General features: G+C 42.2%; 1 protein-coding gene across 1 annotated transcript in view; it reads right to left on the bottom strand.

Annotated features, from left to right (window-relative positions):
- Window positions 1–7,023: 7,023 nt before the first annotated feature.
- TNKS1BP1 (tankyrase 1 binding protein 1) overlaps window positions 7,024–22,444 on the bottom strand; it is a 61,359-nt gene continuing 45,938 nt past the window's right edge. Inside the window, exons 9-12 of the mRNA XM_033919812.1 lie at window positions 19,026–19,159; window positions 12,766–12,917; window positions 10,998–11,070; window positions 7,024–7,406 (exon numbers count right to left, since the gene is read on the bottom strand). Coding sequence (XP_033775703.1) covers window positions 11,007–11,070; window positions 12,766–12,917; window positions 19,026–19,159 — 350 coding nt within the window. The 3' untranslated portion in view covers window positions 7,024–7,406; window positions 10,998–11,006. The remainder of the gene's footprint in view (window positions 7,407–10,997; window positions 11,071–12,765; window positions 12,918–19,025; window positions 19,160–22,444) is intronic.

A 22,444-nucleotide genomic window follows, 5' to 3' on the forward strand; every position in this document is an offset into this window, starting at 1 on the left:
TCTGCACATTTTGTTTAATATTATGGCATCACTCGTTGTATTGGTAATATTTAAGGCAGTTTTTCCATTATTTAATCAGATAGTGAAGGCATTTTCAATATGACATCCAAATTCCAGTTTAGATATTTTGTAGAAAATGCACAAAAATCCATTTTCAAAACTGCGAAATGTCTATCTTGTTTTTTTCTCGAAAACGTGCTCTGTGCAGCTATCTTTTTGAACCATTTTTGCAGAACCTCCACCCCCCCCCCCCAAATCCAAATGAAGAAACACACACACAAAAAATCATTGGGATGTAGGAGGGGGCCTGTATTTGTACTAGACTGGCAACACAGGCATCCCAGCAGAGCAGTGTGTCACCTTATGGGACACCGTAGTGAACTTCACCTAAAAGGTCCCGGTTACACATCTCATCATAACCCCCTTATGGTATAAGGCAGGCCCTCCAGAAACCACTGGACCCATCTGTACACCATTGCAATAGCCCTTATGCCTGCAAATTACACCTCATATGTGGGATTTGGGTGGATTTTGGAAGCCTCACAGATTCCACCATAAGTATAGTAGTTAGCGTGGGATATGGGCCTGAGTTCCCATCTCTATGGTTGATTACAGCTACTCCAGGAACCTACTTGCTCTTCTGCTAGGACTAGTCATAACAGGCAGGTATGTACTGTTTCATTCACATCTTTGGAGGTGGGAGGGGCTCAGTGACCACTGGGAAGTGTGTGTGTGTGTGGGGGGGGGGGAGTCATTCCTACATCACTCCAGTGGCTATCTGGTCAATTAGAGCACCTTTATGTAACTTAATTGTTATTAAAACAGGTCTAGCTCCAAACATCTTGTTCATAAGAACATAAGAAGTTGCCTCCACCGGGATCAGACCAGAGGTCCATCGCGCCCCAGCGGTCCGCACCCGCGGTGGCCCATCAGGTCCATGACCTGTCAAGTGTTCCTTGCCTCATCCTAAAAAAACCTAAAAAAACCTATCACTACTTCTTTCCGTATCCCTCAATCCCCTTATCCTTCAATTTCAATTTATTTAATATACCACAAATGTATAACCAAAGGTAAATCTAAGCGGTTTACAATAAAAGTTTAAAATAAGTAAATATAAAAATTAAATAGTCCGGGAGACTGTCCCATGCATCTACCACCCTTTCTGTAAAAAGGTATTTCCTTAGATTACTCCGGAGCCTGCCACCTCTTAACTTCATCCTATGCCCTCTCAGTGCAGAGTTTTCTTTCAAATGAAAGAGACTCGACTCATGGGCATTTACATTACGCAGATATTTAAACTTCTCTCAAGATCAAAAAGAGTAGCGATTCCAAAAAATGTCACTCACCAGCAGTGGGCTACCTCTCTAAGATCCAACGCTGAAATTCAAAAACAGGTGGAGAAAAAGCCTCAAAAAGGTTTCCAAAATGCAGCAATCATTGATGATTCACAGCTAGCATTCTTTTCTTATCATAGGCAAAAAACTCATACCCGCTACCCGCAGCACAATGTAAAAAGATCTGAAAGGGAAAACCCCACTACTGTGCACAGTATATATATATTAAAAAACTTTTTATGAATAAATATATATTTTAAAAAACTTTTTATGAATAAATATATGAAATATAAAGTTCTAAATGCAACATTGCTGAACAAGGAAGCAAAATACTTAGCTCTGGCACCAGAGGACAGAACTGAAGGAACTCCACCAGTATGAATTGCTAGTTCTTCTTTTTTCAATGGCAGGCAAAAACTCCCACAGCACACAGTCAAGTCCAATCAAGTCCACAGCAAAAATCATCATTTGTTTGACTTTTGATTGAGCTCGTCAATATTTTTTGGGCCGTGGGAAAGATGGAGCTCTCCACTCATCATTGAAAAACTACACAAATACGGCTGGGAACCGTTACCTCATGCTCCCTACAGTCCAGACACGAGTCCATCAGACTTCGACCTTTTTTCCAAAGTTGAAACATCCTATGCGTGGACATCATTTTGCATCTCTGGAAGAGCTTTTTTCCGCTGGTACCCGAGCCGTTTGGCAACTGAACAAAAACAGTGTCTTGGATGGAATAATGAAGCTTCCCGGACGTTGGGACTCTGTCATTGCAAAGCAGGGCGACTATATTGAAGGATTGTAAAGAAATACTTGAAACCCCCCCATCAAAAAAAAAACAAAAAAAAAAACATGTAAATTTTTTTAAAAAGTGTGCATTATTTATGAAATGACCCTTGGGCAATATTATAAGAGGCAGGACCTAAGTTCCTTTATTAATGATTTGAGATGAATTTCACACACATCTCTCATACAAAACTTCAAACTGCATCTTCTGGTACTTCTTATAAACTTGAGGGATTTTTTTAAAGGTCTCACTAGAAGGCACTTCTTTCTTCCAGCTTTCTAAAGCATATCAGACTGCCAGGTTTCCAGTGTTGTTGGTTTCCTACCACCGGAATCACTCAAGATTACTTTGCTCTTCTGTGAGGAACTGGAGTTGCTATTTGTTGGCTGACCACTGGATGGCACTATAAGATATTCAGGTTTTCATGAGCCACAATAAATGTGAATTGGATATCTATCTAAACTGGAGAAAAGAGCAAGCAAATTTCTCCTGCCTGTGAAATCAACAGGTCAGCTTTAGAACAACTGGTGGAAGAACAGGACTAGCCTTCTTCCTTCCCTTTCCCATACCTTGACTAGATTCACAAATGTAGTCCAAGTGGTTTACAGGGTAACCATAACAGGCAAAATAAACTTTTGTTCCCCCCATGCAATTAATAAATATTCATGTATGTCATGAAAACCAGGTCTGTTTGCAGCCCATTAGGACTGGTGATCTACACTCCTGCCTAGCTGTGAGGGTAATGTTGGCAATATGCCTGGTCCTAGAAAAAAAAAAAAAAATCCTACTGCTGGTCCTTCCACTAAAACGGAAGTGGAGGATTTTGTGTCAAACACTCACAGCTAGCGATGCTTTCACAATATTTGCAATGAATATGCATGATGTCGATTTGCATATATTGGGTCTCCAGTTTATGCAAATCTCCCTCATATGCATTCATTGTGGATGTTCTTAACATCTAACTGGTGTGGGGAGTCAATGGCACAATTTGGAAAACACTGAGCATTGTGGATGAAACTTTCATGCATCAGTGGTTCACAAAGCCAGCTCTTCAGGTCCCCAGACACAGTGAATACCCAAGAGGCTTCTACAATAACTAGAATACTGTGGCTCTGATCAAACTAAGAACCACTGGGTCAATTTTATGCTTCTTGGATAAAAAAAACCCCCCAGGAATAGGTCTCAGGGGTGAGGAGAAAATAGTACACGCAAGAGTTAGAAATCCTGTTTTCACTTGCTGGTATGAAACTCTGGAACACAATGCCAGGTCAGTTGCATTTGTATAGTCCTAGAGATACTTTTAAGAGGCTTTTAGACTAGAGGTCTGCACGGGAATGGGGATTGCGGGAATCCCGCGAGTCCTATGGGGGTCCCGTGAGAATCCCTCCTAACCCAAGGGACTCCCATGGGGACCCCCCTCTGACCCACAGGACTCCCACGGGTCCCCCCTCTAGCCAACGGGACTCCCACGGGGATGAAAGGCTTTGGAAGCAGGGTTCGTCCACATAATATAATGGACACGTCAGCCTTAGTAAAAGAGGGGGTTTATAAGTTAATTACCTGAACAGAAAACAAAAAAAGGGTTCCACCAAAGAGATTCCACAAGGAAAACAGCAGCACAAACACAAAAGAAACTGTGGAATTGATGATCCTGTCAGAAGTAATTGCTGTTTTTTATGGGGACGGGTGGAGACGGAGAGGATCCTGGTGGGGACGGGTGAGGACGGAGAGGATCCTGGCCGGGATGGGTGGGATTTCTGTCCCCGCGCAACTCTCTATTTTAGACACAGCTTATGTGAAAAGAACAAATATGATTGATGGTTGAATGAGATTTGTAGCATTTCATAAAGCAGAAGATATAGAGGGGCATAATCATAAGGAACGTCTAAGTCCGTTTTTGTCTAAGTCGCAAGTCGTCCAAAGTAAAAAATAGCGTAGGACACATTTTTGAAAAATACGTCCACAAAATATTTGTTTTCGAAAATCGTCTATCTATACATCCAGCGCCTGATCGTGCAGATCACTAAATTGTCCATCTTTATACCACATTTTCATCCAACACGCCTACAAACAGACCTTTTGGACATGGGAGGGGTCTGCAAAGTGATGGACAGGGCACCTAAACAGTGGACTACCTTACAGGGCACAGCTGTGAACTTCACAAAAAGGGTAATGATGAGCCCCCTAAACCATCTCCAGAATCTCCTAGATCCACCTACCACCCCAATAGCCCTTATAGATGTAGGAGCCACTTATAGGGCAGTGCAAAAGGATTTGGTTTTTTTTTTTTTAGAGGAGTGCACATGTTTCACCATCAATGCAGTCATTACAGTGGCTTATGGGCATGGGTCCTCCTCTCCATGGGTCCCTAACCCACCCACAAGACAACTTAAGACACCTCTGTGCAGCACGACTAAGCTTTCCTATGCCAGGCTGCCAGGTGCCGATGTTCTGGAGGCAGAATTTAAAAGTTGTAATTATAATTTTTATGGGGGGGAGGGGGGTCAGTGATCACTGGGGTAGTGTGTGGGGGTCTGTGTTTGCGGTGCTTATCTGGTGACTTTAGGTTGGTTTTTGTGACTTAGACCATGTTTTAAATGGTCTAAGTCAGTGATTCCCAACCTGTCCTGGAGGACCACCAGGCCAATCGGGTTTTCAGGCTAGCCCTAATGAATATGCATGAGAGAGATTTGCATATGATGGAAGTGATAGGCATGCAAATTTGCTTCATGCATATTCATTAGGGCTAGCCTGAAAACCCGATTGGCCTGGTGTTCCTCCAGGACAGGGTTGGGAACCACTGGTCTAAGTCACAATGTCCAAGTTTCGTCTATGCTGTGTTGAAAAACATTCGGTTATACATGCAGTACGACTAAGTCTAAGCCAGCCTACGCCCCGCTCCTCTTGAAATGCCCCGTTTAGCTCTTTTTTATTTTTAAATACGTCCAAAACCCGGTTTTATTATCTGCACTTGAACGTATTTTGACAATGTTCGTCCAAGTGCCGGCTTAAGCTGTTTTTGGATGTTTTTCACTTTCGATGATGAGCCCCATAGTATTTTATCTATGAGATTTTGTGAATAAGTAGGAATATGGTGATTTTAAGCCAATCAGGGCCTTTGGTCCCACCCAATGCATCCCTGTCATTTGCAGCCCACGGCTCTGTGGACAGGAGGAAGTGAGCTTTCCTCTTGCCATTTGTTGATCTGAAACTATGGGGGGAGGGAAGGGGGTTCTGGGCATGCGGGAGGGGAGCCCAGGAATGTTGGGGGGGGGGGGGGGGATGTGAGGAGGGCAGAGATGTCAGAGGAGGTACGGGATGTCCAGATAGTAAAGAAAGATTTGCTAATATAATCTATTGCTACCACAAGTGAAATGAAATATATTTGAGTCCTATACTTTTTGAGTTATCAAAAAGTATAAAAGATAATAAATGCAAACTGCTTTGTTCTAATGAACTACGCTGCTCAATATTTAAGAGTTGATCAATGAAAGAACAAAATATTTAAGCTCAAGCAGGATGATTTTTTTTTGTTTTAAGATTAGACAAAATGTGTAATAAGGGACCCATAAGTGCAATGATGGTCCCAAAATGATCTCGCTGTGGCTCTCATGCAGGAGATAAGACACTGAGTACTTCCTCATATATTTATATATTTATTTATAAGAAAGAATAATACTAAGATTAGAGAATATAGAAAAGAAAAACTAGAATTCTGGATGAATTAACTAAAGAAGCTGGTGATCAATTCATATGAGTTATAAAACATAGACATAATAGGACAGAGTACGGTACTGGAGTTCAAGAAAGGATTGGACAATTTCCTGCTGGAAAAAGGGATAGAGGGGTATAGATAGAGGGCTACTGCACAGGTCCTGGACCTGTTGGGCCACCGCGTGAGCGGACTGCTGGGCACGATGGACCTCGGGTCTGACCCAGTGGAGGCATTGCTTATGTTCTTATGACTTTACACTCCTATTATTTAAAGTTTTACAACACATAAATATTATGCCATGTAACTCAAAGGAAGAACAGCCATGGGGGGGGGGGGCATAGAGGTTCATTTATGTGCCCAATTGCTCATTAGTTGTGCAGCAGCATTTACACCAGGTGTACCCTAAATGCTTGCCCCCAAAGCTAGGTGCAAGATGCATCTTAAGCCAGCATTGTGTTTTTAGCTCCGGCACACTAAACAGAGCAAATGTTTTTCGTGGCACATTATGATTGAAATTATAAAATTGAGAAACCTACCAAAAAAATTTGAGTTATTTATTTAAAGTTGTTTAAGCTATGCATGGGTAATTGTAACAAAGTAGATAGAATAGATAGAATAGAATAAAGATAGATAGTAGATAAAGTAGATAGAAGAGACTTGCTAATCAACGCGATGGATGTGCCTCTTTTTGAGTTAAAAGGGGATAGATTCCTTACAAACGTAAGGAAGTTCTTCTTCACCCAGAGAGTGGCAGAAATCTGGAATGCTCTTCCAGAAGCTGTTATAGGGGAAGCACCCTCCAGGCATTGAAGACAAAATTGGAGAAGTTCCTGCTGAACCGGAACGTACGTAGGTAAGGCTAGACTCAGTTAGGGCACTGGTCTTTGATCTAAGGACCACCGCGCAAGCTGGTGCCTCTGCACCATGAGCAAGTCGTTGCCCTCTATTGCCCCAGGAACAAAATAAGTACCTGTACACTGTATATGTAAACCGCTTTGAGTGTGGTTATGTAACTACAAAAAGGCGGTATACAAATCCCATTCCCTTTTTGCATTTCCAGTGAAGAAGAGAGCATTCAGATCCAGAGGGGAATTCTTTTGGCAATTAAGATGATTATAAACGCCTGTATTAACCAGGAGCAAGACATCACCACCACAAGGCTTTTTAATGTCACTAAACAGACCAAGTGCCATTTTAATCATTTTATTTCAAGTAAATTTCATATTTCACACAAAAACAAAAACAAAAAAACCCAACACCCACAGGATTAAGTTCTTAGGCCGGTCTCCCCACCATTTAAGCAGAATTAAGTCATTTTTGATCCTTTACAAATAATATAGATTCTCTAAAAAAATTATATTTGTATAAAAAGGAATGTAAATATTTTTTCTTTAAAAAAAAAAAAAAAATACGACAGGAAAAGGGTGCTTTTTTTTTTTTTTTAAGTACAAAGTGCATAATTGTAGAATTGTGCCTTTTGGCTGCTCCTTGGGACAAGACGCTGTCTCTCATTTTCAGGGAAATGGTTTCAGTGCCACAGACCGTGAAGGGGCCACAACCAAGAGGGAATCTGCAAGAAGAGAGAGTTTGCATTAGGTCGTTTCTCTGTTTTACATCTGTTTATAGTTGTACAAGTTTGAATTCTACTTAGCTGGGCACTGAACTGACTACCCATTAAAGGCAAATTAATTTTCTGCAAGGAGGAAGCAATGCTGCTTTCAGAAATTATAATGTACTCTATTTTGGGTCAAATTGTCTCACTAATCCTATTTACCAAAGTAATCTTCAAAAACTTTATTAGCTTTTGTATAAATCAGCTTAAGTGCTCTGCAGGTGAGCTGTATACAGGGCTATAGAAAGTCGGTACCATCTTGAATCATTTTCATATTTTGTTGTTTCAGTGTGTCAAATTTTCAAGTATTTAAATTAGTTGGGGTTTTTTTGTAAACACACCATAGGCCATACCTTTCAGGGGAAAATGGTTTTCTTGGAGGATAAAATATATACCACAAAACCACAAATGAAACGCAGTAGCTGGATAGGTCTCCACCCCCTTTATTTATGCCAGACCTATGGCATCTTTCACAGTAATTACAGTGGACCATATATACTCGAATATAAACCAATCCAAATATAAACCGAGATGACCCTTCCCCCCTCCTCACAAAAGGGACGAAAAAAAAAAGGTCGACTCGAATATAAACTGAAATTAGAAATATGGGTGAACCTGGTGAGCCAGTCTACGAAGACCAAGGGCTCCTTTTACAAAGGTGCACTAGCGTTTTTAAGGCACGCACTGGATTAGCGTACGCTAGCCAAAAACCTACCGCCTGTTCAAAAGGAGGCAGTAGCGGCTAGCGTGCGCTATTCCGCGCGTTAAGGCCCTAGCTTTGTAAAAGGAGCCCTAAATATCCTTGCCATGCGTTTTAGCACTTTTTTTTAAACTTAAAATATTTATATTTGTGCAAAACCACGTATAAACAAGAACTGTAGTTTAAACAATATGGGGCTCATAATAAAAAACCTAAACACATCTAAAACCAAGTCGGCACTCGGCCAACCCTCAAGGCAGCTCGCCCAAGTGCCGATAATCAAACTGAATGTCTGGACTTATCGAGGAACTTTTTAGGCCTCTGAAGCCCACTGTGCACCCAGAGCTGAAAGGGGCATTCCTGGAGGAGTGGTTAGGGCGGGATTTGGGCAGGATGTGGGTCGACCTAGACTTAGTCGTCCTGTAGGGATAATCGAATGTTTTACTAGACCTTCCTGGACAAACGTAAACATTTATGAGTTAGACAAGTTTCAAGTCTATTTAAAATTTCTTATACCGCCTAATCAAACCTTCTAGGCGGTGTCAAAACAGGCATAAGTGCCAAAAAAGTATCGAAAGTGACCAGATAACCACTGCAGAGACAAAGTAAAGAACCCCAAACACTCCCTTCCATGTTCACCGATCCAGTCACCCCCCCCCCCCCACACCCCCCAAAGTTCAGAATAAAAACATACATACTAGAGAGTTGCGCAGGGACAGAAATTCCACCCACCCCCGCCAGGATCCTCTCCGTCCCCACCCGTTCCCGCCAGGATCCTCTCCGTCCCCACCCATCCCCTCAAGGAATTACCTCCATCCCCGCCCGTCCCCATAAAAAGCAGCAATTACTTCTGACAGGATCATCAATTCCAGTTTCTTTTGTGTTTGTGCTGCTGTTTTCCTTGTGGAATCTCTTTGGTGGAACCCTTTTTTTGTTTTCTGTTCAGGTAATTAACTTATAAACCCCCCTCTTTTACTAAGGCTGACGTGTCCATTATATTATATGGACGAACCCTGCTTCCAAAGCCTTCCATCCCCATGGGAGTCCCGTTGGCTAGAGGGGCATCCCTGTGGGAGTCCCGTGGGTTAGGGGGGAGTCCCGTAGGACCCCCGCTATCCCCGTTCCCGTGCAGACCTCTAATACATACCTGCCTCCAGAACATTAGCACCTGGTATAGGAAAGCCTAGCAGTGCAAAAATCATTCGCTGAAGACCAAAAACAGAACTAATCTCAGCACGTGTTTGTATTTAAGGAGGCATAGCCCCTGACGAAACCAAGACAGAAACGGTTGGGCAGCCATTGGGCATAAAGATAAGTGCCTTTCCTTTACAACACTTTAGGCACTTCATAATTTATACAGAGCCTGTTTAAAGTTAATATATATTAAAAAATATATATATTTTTGCACACGTCACTTTGCCAAGACCAATGATGAAAACACCACCCCAGCAAGGGCACGAAAACGGCTAAAAGTAGTGCCTTGGGTGTTTGAGGTCTGGCATAAAAAATTCACTTGATATTAGTTTTGTCCTCAACTACTTTGTATTTTGAATTGACACATTGTAACACACCAGAAAATGGTCCAAGTATTAGATTTGTACACAATTATGTACTGTCAGAGCTGGGCAAGTTACTTTATTAAAAAATAATAGATTAAAGTTACTAATTACTTGTTTAATGAAAGTAATATGTTAAGTTACTGTGAAAGTAGCATGTTACTTTTAGTTACGTTTTATTTCTTGGATATTATATAAAAGTAATATATTACTGCCCAACTCTGTATATTGTATGAACTTCACCTGTGCAAAAAGGTTTGTTCATTATTTGTTTGTTTTTTGGGTTTTGTTTTTTTTCTTAATGGTTATGAAGTTGGGATGTAGATTTGCCAATATTTTTGATAATGTGGCATATTCTTTTGGGTTTAATTTTCCTCTCCATCTGTTATCACTTCCAACTCTTCATAGGCACGATACACGAAGGCCCTCTTTTACTCAGGTGCGCTCACCGATTTGCACGCCCTAATTGATTGAGCTCGTGCTAAACGCTAACACGTGCATGTTAGTCTATGGACGTGTTAGCGTTTAGCACATGTTAATTTGATTAGCGCACCTTCGTAAAAGAGGGGGAATTATTTTCTCCAAGGACCCTGTATCCATCACAATGAGGAGCAGAAAGCTGCTGTCTAGCAAGTGGTACTGTTAGAGAAATGTACATAAACACAGTTTACTGTTCAATGTCTGTGATCCCGTCCAAACTATGCCAAGATTTTCTTTACAGAACAGAACATTTGTCACTGCTGTAAGAGTCTCTCATAATAGGGCAGGGATCTCAAAGTCCCTCCTTGAGGGCCGCAATCCAGTCGGGTTTTCAGGATTTCCCCAATGAATATGCATTGAGAGCAGTACATGCACATAGATCTCATGCATATTCATTGGGGAAATCCTGAAAACCCGACTGGATTGCGGCCCTCAAGGAGGGACTTTGAGACCCCTGTAATAGAGGGTTGCACTGGGCCACTGTCTCTCCCCTTACAAGTGGTCTGCACTTGTAAACCATGGAGTAAATCCACAGGCTGGCATCTTCCTGTTCCCTCCTCATCTGACCTTGTAGAGCAGGGGTCTCCAAAGTCCCTCCTCGAAGGGCCGAATCCAGTCAGGTTTTGGGGATTTCCCCAATGAATATGCATTGAAAGCAGTACATGCACATAGATCTCATGCATATTCATTGGGGAAATCCCCAAAACCTGACTGGATTCAGCCCTCGAGGAGGGACTTTGGAGACCCTGTTGCAGAGGGTTTGTGATTTGCCTCATCTGTCTTCCTTCCTTCTTAGAGGACTTAAGATCTCACCTGAGCATCTCATTTTGTTGACCTCTTTTTAATCTTTAGTGCTTTTAACCACTGCGGGGAGGAACTTTCAGACCTACGGGACAAAACGAAAGCTAGAGATCAGAAGAATAAAAGCATTATGCAAATCCAGCGTTTTCGGTTATGCAATCTCACCCAAATCAGTCGGTGTCATACGTACATGTTGAACATTGGCCTCCTTCCGTAGCTGAGCTCCCTCATACAAAGAGCAGGACTCAGATCTCCTGAGCCACTTTTAAGCTTACAATGCACCGATACCTGTTTTGCTGGCCTTCTGCTGAGGCCAGAAAAATTTGGATGGCCTTACCATCAAATGGGCTAGCCTCCAATTTTTCTGATTTGTGACTTTTGTTCGATTTAGTGCACCAAGACAACAATATTTGCCTATGGACAAGTGGACTAAGCTAACATCCAATGAATTTTGCAGATTTTTGCACGATTGAACGGGCTCCTCCTGTTGGCCATGTGGACAACTGGGCCAACCACTCAGGTGTGAAAATGGTTTAGCCCACTTGACCCATAAGGACATCTTATTTATCAATAAGGTTGCACCAAAGCAGTTAAGAAAACAGGTCAGAAGCAAGGAGAAAACAATCAGGGACAAGAAGGGGAAACCGGAAGGACATGGGGGGTAAGAGAAGGGAGGAGGGGAATGTACAGATTTATGACAAAAATTATTTCTTGCTTCTGGCCTGCAGCAAGTACTGATGGACAGCAGGAAAAAATATTCCTTATCATGTCTTCTTTTTTTCACCGATGAAATCTGTTCAGCTCACTATACTAAGCTTGAGTCTCATGGTATAGGAAGCTCAGGTACCCTCATGGTTTCAAGTTCCACGGGACTTTAAACCGTGGGAGCGCCCAAACTTCCTGTACCGCACTTCAAGCTTTCAATAGTGAGCTGAACTGTTGTAATGAAGAAGGAACAGGAAGAAAACAGACGGCAAAAGAGAGACTATGAGACTGGGTGAAGGTTGGGGAAGGGGATATGAGAATGAGACTGGAGGGGGCAGAGACATAAGAGAGCAGAAAGAGAGAGGGAAGAGATCTTGGATGGCTGGGGTGGGGGAAGGGAAGGTGGGGCAGAGGGAGAAGAGATGCTACATGGAAAGCATCGAAAGGAGAGTATATTCCAGAAGGGAGGGTGAAATAGAGGAGATGCTGGATGTCTAGGGAGAGGGAAGAGAAATACAGAGGATGGATGAGAGAAAGACCAGAAAGAGAAGGGAAGAGAGAAAACCAGAGAGAGAAGATGCTGCATGGATGGGGCGAGAAAGAAAGAGAGAGATACACAGGCTGACAGAATTATTATATGGCTAGGGGAGGGGAGAGAGAGAGAAACATGGAGAAGAGATGTTGCATGGCAGGGGAAAGAGAAGGAAGTGAAAGATTGGGAAAGAGATGGAAAGCAATAATAATTTTTTAAAAAGTTTGAAAACTGACCTATCTAGTTTCTTGAATATCCACAGTGAATACTTGAGAGGTTTGCGTGCAGTTTGCAAACCTCTCATGGACGTTCAAAGTGGAGATTCTGAAAACTAGAATGTTAAGGGACTGGTTTGAGAAACACGTTTAAATGATTGAATTGAATTTGATCCCAAAGCAGGGGGGGTGGGTTAGGGCAGAGCAGTGGGGGCACAACCCCCCCCCCCAACTGGTCCAGGGCACCACAACCTCTTGAGCAGGCCCCGAGTCCCATATATAGAACTCCCTTGTATGTGTATGTGGAAGAGTTTGTCTTGAAGCATACCCCGTGCTTTTTTCCGGCTTTGGCGGCAATACTGCTGGTTTTCCAGACGTAGGCACTTTGCAGGACTTGGAACGCTGAAACTGGCTCTCTTTTTGCAACTTGGATTCAGCTTGCTCTCCCTCCTCCACTGATTTCCGCTGTTTCAGCTTGGCCTAAGAGAAATAACCAAGTTGTAGGTAATAAAGTTAGTCCAATAAAAAGGCACCTTTGAGAAGCTTTGGAGAAGTCATCCTCTCTTCGTCAGGTCAGTGGAGTAACAAGGCATTCAACACTGGGTTGAAAATAGTACACACTCATCTAAGTTTTAGGTTGTCTGCAAATGTTTGTACAGCTCAGTGAAAGGGGACGGGAATTCGAAGTGATAAAACAGTGACATTTTAAAGGCATTACAGCTTATAATGGGGAAAAAAGCCACCGTCTCTACCGAGTTCTTTTGTGTCCGCCTCAGTGTTTAATCGCTCTGATTTTTAAAAAGTTTTCTGTCCCTGTGTGTTCCTTTGTGTGTTCAGCTCACTATTGCATTTATTGTAAGGCCATTAAGGGAGTGATCTTTCCTTTAGAAATGTTTATCTACTGAGCTGCCGATCTATTACAGAAAACAGTTTATGTAATATCTATGATAGCCGATACATGTCCTCAGGGTGTGGTTTGTTTCTCTGGCGTACCATCCCCTCTTCCTATTTTCTGCAAGTCCCTGTCTATGAGAAATACATGCAAAAAGCTTACTACTATAAGCCACAACAGCAAAGCTTTCCCTGCCTCTTCCACTCTCATCCCCATCACATTCATATTCACTACTTCTTCTGAAAGGTCACTTGGACACACAAAGTCAGAGGAGTGAAGAAAATACAAGAGGTTTATTACAGCATGCTGGACTCTAGTACAGTTAACAGCCTGCCTACTAGAGTGTTAGAAACAGGAAATGCACGGACTTTTATGCCCTTTTCACTAAGCATATGCAAACTAATATATGCAAAAACTACAATTTTCATTTGTTACTTCTATAACTTTTCTACAACTTCTATAACTTTTCTACAACTTTTCTATTATTGGTCCTAAGCCAGCACTTATGATAGGTTCAGGGCTACAACTTATAGTCCTATAGGAAACTAGCTCATTTCTCTGCTTATCTAAATCTTACAGTTCTAAATGTTACATGTACAGAAGGGCAGGGTACATCATGGCTCAAACTCTTTATCTATTTAGCTTACAATGTGGTAAGGTAGGGACATACATTTTAGGCAGATGAGGTCAGTAGATTACACTGTTTTCAGCTATGTAGGCCAGAGCAATATTTTAAACAACAGTTAACCATTTCATGACCCTACACTTCCAGTTCTCATGCCTCCATTCTGACATCTTGATGATGATCAAGAGCCATCAAGTCAAGGATGACTCCTGGTGACTTTTCTCCGTTGTGCTCGGTCTTCTATCTTTGAAGCCTACTCAAGAACATTTATACCTGATGTGAAACAATCCATCTTACCGAATGAAATATTTTGCCTATTATGTTCTTATCTTTTTCAAGAGTCAGAGATGGGCATCTTCTCAGATCAACACAGACCCCAAACTCTTCAATGCTCTTTGTTCCAAGGCCATGAGCCACTGGCTGCACCCATTGACTTCTAATATAGACCCCAATGCTTTTTCAGATATGTAATGTTCATTTTGCTGGGTTCTTCACTGGTCTGTGTAACTGAAACATTGACACATGATGGGCAGATAAAAGCCAAATGGCCCATCCAGTCTGCCCATCCGCAGCATCCATTATTTCCTCCTCTCCCTATTGGCTAAGCCTCTTTCCACCTGCATTGTGATGTCATACAGCATTATTGTTATAGGCTAAGACTCTTAATATTTGCATTGCGAGGTCATAGAGCTTTATGCTTATAGAACCCCCCCCCCCAAAAAAAAAAAAGTGGGGATGGGACAGTGGACTTTTTGCAGTGTGAAATGAGCCAAAGGAGAATATGCATAAAAAGTTTTATATAGATTTTTAATATAAAACTTTGATGGCAATAATTTACACTGTGTTTTATACATCTCAGAAATGTTTTGCTATGCTATATAGTCCTTTCGATATTGCATACCATTTTATGCTTGCATTCATTTAGGGGTCCTTTTACTAAGGCGTGCTAGCCGTTTTAGCACGCGCTAAACGCTAATGCATCCATAGGATATAATGGACGCATTAGCGTTTAACGTGCGCTAAAACGGCTAGAACTTTTAAGGACCCCTTAATTTGTAACGTTCCCCTTGCTTTAAGATTTATGTTTGGATTACTGGATGTTTGGGAGAGTTGGTTTCGCTTACTCCACAGACTTGTCTATTGGGTCTTTCTAACTTGAGGGATGTCTGGTGGCGTAGAAAACTCCTTCGTTTAGGTCTCTCTGCAGCCAAATGTTTGTTAGCCTCTTATTGGAAAAAGCCAGTGATGCCTACCGCAGGGGACTGGAAGGATAGGGTGGGGTCTTTATTGCATATGGAATATATATAGTAAGCTGTGATAAACTAAATAATGTAACTTTACCAGCTGGTAAAGTTACATTATTTAGTTTATCACAGCTTACTATTCAAATGTATTTATCTGCATCATGTTTGTTCTCTTATCAGGATAAGTTTTGAACATTGTATCATTCACTGACGTCAATTAGAACAGGCTGAATACAAGTTGCTTGCGGGTCTTCTGAGGAAGCCAGGGCGGCGAAACGCGTCAGGACCCTGCATTACCAACGCTTCCTGTATTTTACAGCTAAGTTCATTTTTTCAAGTTCACTCAATTTAAAGTTTATTCCACTTTGAAGTGTTTAATGATAGAGACTATACAATCATCGAGTTATCATTAACAAATACTTCATACAAATCTTTCATACGGTGCAATGATAGATACTACAGAGTCTCTATAGGGGTTAAGTCCCCATATTGAGGTCTCTTGCTTTCCATCTTGGAATCTGAGCACCACCCAAGGTTCAAAGGTTTTTTGAAGTAGCATTGTTCCTTTATCAGTTTGTTTTTTGTCATGGACATTTAGGAACATTTTTGTTTTTTGAATTTACCCAGTTGTTTATATTGATTTTAAAATCAAACATAAATCTTTTTTTTTTTTGTATCAATAAATTAGGGCGCCTTTTACTAAGGTGCGCTAGAGTTTTTATCGCACGCAGCAGATTAGCGCGTGCTAACCCTGCGCTACGCGGCTAGAACCAACGCCAGCTTGATGCTGGCGTTAGCTTGTAGAGCACGCAATTCCACTCATGAATGCCCTAACGCAGCTTAGTAAAAGAAGCCCTAAGTTGTTTGCTTTTAGAAATAACATCAAACCCTTTGCTGCAGTTTCTTCTGGCATTTTTCATTTTAATGATGTTTCTTCCTTGGTATAGCGATCGTCTTTCTCCCTTCATATTATATTTATTTATTTATTTCATATAACAGTTTTAGAAATCTTCTTGCCTTTCCTATTTTCCAATACGAGGAACGACTTAAGAGACTGGGATTGTTCTCCCTTGAGAAAAGGAGACTGCGAGGGGATATGATCGAGACTTTCAAAATACTGAAAGGAATTGACAAAATAGAGCAGGAAAAAAAATTATTTACAATGTCCAATATGACACGGACAAGAGGACATGGACTGAAGCTGAGGGGGGACAAGTCCAGGACAAATATCAGGAAATTCTGCTTCACGCAACGAGTGGTGGACACCTGGAATGCTCTCCCAGAGGAGGTTATTGCGGAATCCACCATTCTAGGATTTAAAAGCAAACTAGATGCACACCTCCTTACGAGAGGCATAGAGGGATATGGGTGACTAAAATTACGCCAGGTGTACACCTGGCTGGGCCTCCGTATGTGCGGATCGCCGGACTTGATGGACTGAAAGTCTGATCCGGAGATGGCAGTTCTTATGTTCTTAAATATGATTAAGTTGTGATGTAAACCGCTTTGATCCTTTTTGGCTTTTATAGGCGGTATAGAAATATTTTAATAAACATAAACATATTTTATGGAAAACGTGATGGTATCTTGGTGTAAATATTCTGTGGTCCACAATGTGATGATTAAGGTGAAATCTCTTTTTCAATCAATCATATTGTGCATATTTGTTTATGATTTTAGGATTTTCCTAGATCTATACAGCCTTTGGCTTCAAAGTACACCATGTTATACTCCATTCTGTATGCTTTGTTTCAGGTTTGATTGTTAATATATACATATGTGTTAGTGCAATTTTTGATATTTATTTATTATGGTATTTACATGTCATATTTATTTATATGTTTGTTTCTGTTTTATATTGTAGTATATGTGATCCCTGATCTAGGCGCATTTTACACCGAAACACAGTGCTGTGTCAGGTCAAGTTTAATGTGAATGGATATAATAAACTTTTTATACATATTCTCCTTTGGCTCATTTCACATTGCAGAAAGTCCATTGTCCCATCCCCACTTTATGTTTTTATGCTTTGCTGAACTCGTGGGATTGTCCTCTGTTGGACTGTTCTTTGGATTTATAGAAACATGATGGCAGATAAAGGGCACATGGCTCATCCAGTCTGCCCATCCGCAGTAACCATGATCTCTTCCTCTCTCTAAGACAGGGGTCTCAAAGTCCCTCCTCGAGGGCCGCAATCCAGTTGGGTTTTCAGGATTTCCCCAATGAATATGCATGAGATCTATGTGCATGCGCTGCTTTCAATGCATATTCATTGGGGAAATCCTGAAAACCCGACTGGATTGCGGCCCTCAAGGAAGGACTCTGAGATCCCTGCTCTAAGCGATCCCATGTGCCTATCCCACACTTTCTTGAAACCAGTCTCTGTCTCCACTACCTCTTCCGGGAGACTGTTCCACGCATCTACCACCCTTTCCGTAAAAAAGTATTTCCTTAGATTATCCCTGAGCCTGTCACCTCTTAACTTCATCCTATGCCCTCTCATTCCAGAGCTGCCTTTCAAATGAAAGAGACTCAACTCATGCACATTTACATCACGTAGGTATTTAAATGTCTCTATCATATCTCCCCTCTCCCACCTTTCCTCTAAAGTATACAGAGTGAGATCTTCAAGTCTGTCCCCATACACCTTATGATGAAGACCACGCGCCATTTTAGTAGCCTTCCTCTGGACAGACTCCATCCTTTTTATATCTTTATGATGGTGCAGCCTCCAGAATTGAACACAATATTCTAAATGAGGTCTCACCAGAATACATACTTCTAGGAGAAGGAGGCCACTAGATATGCATGCGTACCTGCTGTCAACTGACAAATACTGCTTGGCTGCAGAGCGTTTAACACCCAAGAATAACTCCCACCTGCCTCCATGGAGGAAATCAAAGCATGCTTCTCTCTGCACAGTATGGAATCCCAGCTGACACTGAAAAAAAGGGGCTCACAGCCAGTTTGGAAGGGGTGGGCGGGGAGGAGAAAAGAGAAACTGGGGGCAGGGTGTCACTGGCACATTTTGATCAGTGATGTAGTTGGTTTACAGCACTCTACAGGAAGATTTAGTAGCAGTAAATGAGGGCAGATAAGGACCTGAACGGTTCATTCAGTCTGCCCATCAAGTTATACCCATTAAAAAATACATGATTAAATTAACTTGTCTCTTCTTTGATATTTCTGGGGCATAGACTGTAAAGTCCACCTGGTATTGTCCTAGGTTCCAAATGCTGAAGTTGCCATCTAATCAAGCCATTGTGACATCACTGTTGAGGTTGGCTCTTAAGCACTGGTAGAATGAGGCATTATGACATCACAATCTCAGCTCTGGAATGTTGCTACTCTTTGGGTTTATTCCAGGTAACATAGTAAATGACGGCAGATAAAGACCTGAATGGTCCATCCAGTCTGCCCATAACTTATACCTATTAAAAAATACATGATTAGATTAACTTGTCTGTTCTTTGATATATCTGGGCCATAGACTGTAAAGTCCACCTGGCATTGTCCTAGGTTCCAAACGCTGAAGTTGCCGTCCAAGCTCACTCCAGCCTATCCAACCATCCGTTGTTTGCAGGACGTCTACCATAAAGCCTGGCTAGTAACATCCTCATGTTCCAAATTAGTGGAGTTCCCACCGATGCCCACCCCCAACCGAATCACCACATATGGGACACAGACCGTGCAGGTCTGTCCAATACCGGCCTTAAATTCTTTAATTTATATCCTTCGTTTTCTAATTTGTTTGCACTCCTCCAGATCCTTTGGATCTAAAATGGCACCTGCTTAGAGTAGGTGAAGATCACTGCCTTATACGGTACCTTCAGCGCTAATGGATTAAAGCCCGAGAAGAGGCCAAGCTTAACACCGTGGGCCACAGGGGACTTCTTCGCTCGTCTGGTCTCGGGTTCTTCCACTTCCTCGTCCGACGACTCTGGTTTCACAGATTTAGGTTCTAAAAAAGAAAGAAATGCATTTAGGAATACATTTAGCTGCCCCCTATGCCTGGAATAAATTACCCAAGTTTGTCCCTTGTTTAAAAGCAGACTGAAAACCCATCTTTTTGATATAGCTTTCAATCCTTAACCCTACTTCTCTGCCCTCCAATCCAGCCCGCTGATTAACTGTTCCCCTTAACTGTATCCATGACATCCTGTTTGTCTGTCTTGGCTGTTTAGATTGTAAACTCTTTCGAGCAGGGACTATCTTCTCTGTGACTCTGTACAACGCTGCGTACATCTGGTAGCGCTGTGGAAATAATTCATTGTCGTAGTAGCAGCAGTGTGAAGAGTTTCAGTCTTTGGGAAGCTGGGCTGAGATTGTGATGTCACAACGCCTCATTCCACCAATAAGAGCCAACCTCATCAGTGATGTCACAATGGCTTGACTGGCTTGTACTCCCCTCTGCCCTCCAACCCAGCCAGCAGATTAACCGTTCCCCTTAGAAACATAGAAACATAGAAAAAAGCAGCAGAAAAAGGGCTATAGCCCACCAAGTCTGCCCATTCCAAGTATCCCGTCCCCTGAATTTACTCCCTTAAAGATCCCATTTTCTCTTAAAATCCGTCACGCTGCTGGCCTTTATCACCTGGAGTGGGAGTCTGTTCCAATGATCCACTACTCTTTCGGTGAAGAAGTACTTCCTGGAGTCGCCATGAAACTTCCCTCCCCTGATCTTCAGCGGATGCCCTCTGGTGGTCGAGGGTCCCATGAGCCAGAAGATATCATCTTCGGACTCGACGCGTCCCGTGATGTACTTATACGTGTCAATCATGTCTCCCCCGTTCTCTTCTTTCCTCAAGTGAGTACAGCCGCAATTTTTTTAATCTTAACTGTATCCGTGATATCCTGTTTGTCTGTCTCACCTGTTTAGATTGTAAGGTCTTTCAAGCAGAGACTGTTTTCTTCTGCTTTGCGACTCTGTGCAGCGCTGCGTGCGTCTGGTACCGCTTTTAGAAATAATTAATCGTAGTAGTAGTAGGAATCCCCAGACTCCCAGTGGATCTGACTACAACCTAGAGCTGGTGCAATTATCTTTGTAGCATATGCTACAGGAAGAGGACTTGTATAAAGAGCTTTTCATTACCACTAAAACTGTGGTTCCCAGGACAGCTTTCAAAGTTGGCATGAGAGAAGCTCTTCCTGGTCCCACAGTCAAAAGAATTCATGAGAGAGGTTGCTGTATATTGAAGGATATTTCAGCAACTGCAAAGTATGACCATGACAGCCTCAAAACTCTCTTGTACTTCAATTTGTCAGACTGACTGAACGCAACCCCTGGATGAAACTAAAACTACAATACGTTTTGCAAAACTGATCTCCAAACGAGATGACCATCAAAGCAGTTTACAATCTTCAAAAATAAAACAATAACTCCCCCCCCCCAAAAAAAAACAAACAAAAAACTACACATATATATAACAAATACTGTGCTTTCCTTCCTTCATTGATCAAATGCTAGAATGGCTAGGCAAGGCATGAAACTACAGCGGCAAGAGAGGTACATCAAAGCTGTCCTAGGTCTTTATTATCAGGGGGTATTGAAGGAGGCAGGACACTAAAGTCACCATAAAGAGTTGCAACTTAGTGGTTGAGTAGGAGGAGAGGGTCATCCCAGTGGCACAGTAAGGGGGGTGTCAGTCCTCCCCCAGTGGCATAGTGAGGGGGGTGTTGGTCCCCCCAGTGGCATATTAAGGGTGGGTTGTTGTTCCCCCCCCCCACAGTGGCATAGTAAGGGTGGAGGTGTCAGTCCCCCCTAGTGGCATTGTAAGGGAGGTGTCAGTCCTCCCCCAGTGGCATAGTAAGGATGGAGGTGTCAGTCCCCCCTAGTGGCATTGTAAGGGAGGTGTCAGTCCTCCCCCAGTGGCATAGTAAGAGGGGTGTTGGTCCACCCCAGTGGCATATTAAGGGTGGGTTGTTGTCCCCCCCCCCCAGTGGCATAGTAAGGGGAGGTGTCGGTCCCCCCAGTGGCATAGTAAGGAGGGGGGGTTGGTCCCCCCAGTGGCATAGTAAGGAGGGGGGGTTGGTCCCCCCAGTGGCATAGTAAGAGGGGGTGTCAGTCCCCCCAAGTGGCATATTAATGGCGGGTTGTTGTTCCCCCCCCCCCCCTACACACACACTTTATGTTTGGGGATCGAGTCAGTAACTACAGTTGTAAAAGCAAGTGGGCAAAGCTCCAACTGGTGTAGCCAACCAACTATGTCATTAGAAGATGCCATCGCGTCCCAATTCCCCAAGTATCCTTCTGATCCCATCCTCGGTTCTATTGTCACGTGGGATGGATTTTGAAACATTACAAAGTGACATCGTGGAGGTAACCCTAATTAAAGTTAATTACTTCCTGCAGATGGAATGTGATGCATCATGTTTATTTAGTTATTTAAGTGTGTGGACTCATTCAAAATATTAAATTAATAAAACAGAATTACAAAGTAAAAGACAACAAAACAAAACAAAAATAAGATATTCACAGTAAAACAAAGCACTAAAATTCTAATTTACAGTAAACAAATACATTTCCAGACCTTTCCTATATAAAAGCAGAGATGATTACAATCGCAACTCCAAAATGTAGTTTATTCCAAGTAAAAGGTTGCAACCACACTGAAAGCCCTTCTCTACTTTTTTTTTTTTTGTCTACGGGTGCCAGACACAGGTTACCCTGGAACGACCTTGTTCCTACATGAAATATAACGTCTAATGTTTTTATACTTAAATAACGGGACTTTCCTCCCTGTACTAATTTAAATACCATGACCAGAGGTTTAAGTAAACAACATTCTTTAATTGGTAACCAGTGGAATTTGACCAACACTCCCAGCATTTCCCTCCTCACAAAATTCTGGCTGCTGAGTTACTGAACCATCAGCAACTCACATACGATAGATATCAAGAAGAGAGCCCTATGGAGAATACGTGTTCATACATTTTATAATACATCCATATACCAGGAAAAAAAAAAAAGAAATTCTAATCACTGTCTTTACCTTCCATGCCAAGATTTTCTGGTAACTTATAATTCTGTTTTAAATACTTAGACACATGATGGCAGATAAAGGCCAAATGGCCCATCCAGTCTGCCCATCCACAGTAACCATTATCTCTTCCTCTCTCTAAAAGATCCCATTCCTTCTTGAATTCAGACACAGTCTCTGTCTCTACCACCTCTACCGGGAGACTGTACCACGCATCTACCACCCTTTCCATAAAAAGGTATTTCCTCAGATTACTCCTGAGCCCA

This window comes from Geotrypetes seraphini, chromosome 14 (assembly GCF_902459505.1).
Source record: "Geotrypetes seraphini chromosome 14, aGeoSer1.1, whole genome shotgun sequence".
Taxonomy (NCBI): domain Eukaryota; kingdom Metazoa; phylum Chordata; class Amphibia; order Gymnophiona; family Dermophiidae; genus Geotrypetes; species Geotrypetes seraphini.